This window comes from Diospyros lotus, chromosome 15 (assembly GCF_014633365.1).
Source record: "Diospyros lotus cultivar Yz01 chromosome 15, ASM1463336v1, whole genome shotgun sequence".
In the NCBI taxonomy this organism is placed as follows: domain Eukaryota; kingdom Viridiplantae; phylum Streptophyta; class Magnoliopsida; order Ericales; family Ebenaceae; genus Diospyros; species Diospyros lotus.
Window position 1 is genome coordinate 1,389,343 of NC_068352.1, and position 3,373 is coordinate 1,392,715.

The following is a 3,373-nucleotide window of genomic DNA, read 5'->3' on the forward strand; positions in this document are numbered from 1 at the left end:
ATTTTTTATTAAAATATAAAATCATATATATATATATATTATACATTAAATTAACAACTTCATGTAAGCTACAACCTGCTCTCTCACTATTTTCTTTTTTTTTTATATTATCTATTATTTATTTTAATATTATAATACCTAATTGGAGGCTTTAGAAAAAGCCCTCTAAATTCCACCTTAAACACTTAATAATAATTTAAATCCTAAAAATTTCACAAACTCTCTATCACTAATTCAGTCAAAGCTACAATAAATTTAATGTCCTCTATTAAATTCCTCAAAACCCCAAATCTCCAATAAACAAAGACACAAGAATTCATTTTTCCCTAACTCAAAATATCGGGATGTTAATTATAGGAAATTAATTAACAATGCCATGTAGGGGAATCATGTGAGGGGACATTCTTGCTATAAATGTCAATCCCAGTAGAAGCTCATGGCTCTCATGTTCAAAATAAAAGAAAAAAATGGAATTGTCTGTTCCTCTTTCTGCCGTTCCGGTTGCACAGAATCGTGTGGCTCCGGAGATCACCCGCCGCTCGGCCAATTTCCATCCTACTGTCTGGGGAGATCATTTCCTCGCATATGCTTCTTCCCAAGTTCTGGTATCAAGATAATGTAGAGAGAGTTGCATTTTTGTGATGATGAAAATGAATTAATTGGCTAATTGGGTTGGTGGTGTTGTTGATTTGGCAGGACGCGAAGGCACAGCAGCAACACAAGCAGCTGAGAGATGAGCTCAGGAAGACACTGTCCAGAGCTGCTTCTGCCGACTTGATCGATGCCATCCAACGCCTCGGCGTGGCTTACCATTTCGAGAGCGAGATCGAGGCAGCATTGCAGCGCATGCACCGGACCTGGCATCATCAACGGCTCGGTGACGCCGGCGATAGTGTTTACGGCACTGCTCTCACTTTCCGGCTACTCAGACAACACGGGTTTCCTGTGTCTTCTGGTAATTAACCAATCTGTTGCTTCGTTTAACAGCGTGTATATATGTATGGATGATGATGCATCAATGCCATGGACCAAACAACCAGATGTGTTCAAGGAACTGAAGGGAAGAGACGGCCAGTTTAAGGAATTCTTAACAAGAGACGTGGAGGCACTGCTAAGCTTGCACGAGGCTGCGCATCTCAGGGTGAGGGGGGAAGACGTCTTGGATGAGCTAGTCGCCTTCACCACTGCCCATTTGGAGTCTTCCCTACCGGACCTAGGCGATGCTCATGCCGGCAAGGTGATACATGCTCTAAACCAGCCCATCCGGACGGGCCTGACAAGGGTAGAGGCAAGGAGCTATATCTCTTTGTTTGAGCCAAAAGGCCATGATGATACACTCCTCCTGGACTTTGCCAAGTTAGATTTCAACCTGTTGCAGAAGCTACACCAAAAAGAGCTCAGTGAGATCACAAGGTTCTTCTGCTATCCAACAATATACTAAGTCAAAATAATAGAATTTTGTTACGTAGTTTGAGTTGGAAATGATTTGCATGTAAATGATATATATATTTTTTAGGTGGTGGAAAGATTTAGATGTGCAAAAAAAGCTGCCGTTTGCAAAAGATAGACTAGTGGAGGGCTACTTTTGGATAATGGGAGTGTATTTCGAACCCCAATATGAGCTTGGTAGAAAGATGCTAATCAAAGTGGGTGTTATGATCTCTATTATAGACGACGTATACGACGCTTATGGCACTTTGGAAGAACTTGCCCTCTTCACTGATGCAATTGAAAAGTTTGATTTTGTTCACCTTGAAATAATTCATTAAACTCGTCATGCATGCATGAATTGAAATGGATCCCTCTAATGAGGTCCAATTGCTTGATTTTTAGGTGGCATGTTAGCGCTACACATCAACTTCCAGAGTACATGAGGCCGTGTTACGAAGCATTGCTTGATGTTTACGACATGATTGAGGAGGAGATGGCCAAGCAAGGGAGGTCTTATGCCGTCGACTATGCAAAATCAACCGTGAGTTTTGCTGGTTCTTGTTTAATTTTTCTCATCAAACGGCCATTAATTAATGTTGAGGTTAAATTTCTTAGATGAAGAAGCTGGTGAGGGCCAACTTTGAGGATGCCAAATGGTTCCACCGAGGCTACACTCCATCCATGGAAGAGTACATGCAAGTGGCGCTCATAACCTGTGGTTATGAGATACTTTCAACCAATTCATTTGTTGGGATGGGTGATTTGGCCACCCAAGAGGCCTTTGATTGGGTGTCAGGTTGCCCTTTAATTGTTAGGGCTTCCTCTGTTATATGTCGGCTCGCGAATGACATTGTTGGCCATAAGGTAGTTGACTGAAACATTAAGTTTTTTGGTAAAATTTTTGTTGTTTGTGACTTGATAGTCATTTATATGATAGTGATTATGTTAATTCTATATAGACTAAGCAAGAGAGAGGACATGTAGCCTCGACTATGGAATGCTACATAGAACAGTATGGATATAATGAGTATATATTTGTATACATGCATTAGATATAATGAGTTGTTATGTTAATTCTATATAGTTTGAGCAAGAGAGAGGGCATGTAGCCTCTGCAGTGGAATGCTACATGGAACAATATAGAGCATCAGAGGAAGAGGCAGTGGTGGAACTTAAGAAGCAAGTTGGAGAAGCATGGAAGGACATTAATGCAGAGATGTTGCAACCAACTAAAGTGGCAATGCCTCTGCTTGTACGAGTCCTCAACCTTGCCAGGGTGATAAACGTTATGTACTCGCATGGAGATGGCTACACTCATTCTGTCACCAACGTCAAAGATATTATCACCTCCTTGTTTGTTCAAGCTGTCCCAACATAAGCCCTGTTGTTCTCAACTAAGCAGTGTCTACGCATTATTGTTGCAAAATAACGTGGAAACAATGTTTCCAAATGAATGTTTTTATAAGGTTACGTTTGTATTCATTCATCCCTGCATATATTGATGATGCTTAAGGACGGATCACCAAAGTCTGCTTTAAGATCAATGCCTACAAGAAAAAGCGAGGCTAGATCCCCCGATTTGGCTTTCTGATGCTCAATTTACTGTGAAGCACCAGCAAGTAAGAAACAAGAAAGTTAGAAGGTTTGTACTTGTGAGGGGAGGGGGGGTATGTTGGTTTTTTCTCCCTAACTAAGCCCAAGGCTATGATGTGGGCTAATCTATCATAGGCCTTAGGGCCCAGGATTGATAGCAAACCAAATGTCCAATCCACACAAATGGCAGCCCAAAAAGGAGATGGCCCAAAAGAAGCTATGTGGCCTTATTTGATGGGGTTTGGGCCAAGCCTGGCCCAAGCAGCTCAGGCCATATTTTGGCCCAGCCCAAAGCCTCAGTGAGACGCCCATATATAAGCTGTTGGTTGGCCTAATCTGCTCTCTCTCC

At 41.7% G+C, this 3,373-nt stretch overlaps 1 protein-coding gene across 1 annotated transcript; it reads left to right on the plus strand.

Annotated features, from left to right (window-relative positions):
• The first annotated feature begins 447 nt into the window (after positions 1-447).
• Positions 448-3,085, plus strand: LOC127792157 ((-)-germacrene D synthase-like). The gene is made up of 7 exons (XM_052322552.1): positions 448-605; positions 697-955; positions 1,041-1,413; positions 1,517-1,735; positions 1,834-1,972; positions 2,047-2,295; positions 2,516-3,085. The coding sequence occupies exons 1-7, from the start codon at positions 468-470 to the stop codon at positions 2,807-2,809; spliced, it is 1,671 nt and encodes a 556-aa protein (XP_052178512.1). The 5' UTR covers positions 448-467; the 3' UTR covers positions 2,810-3,085.
• Positions 3,086-3,373: the final 288 nt, after the last annotated feature.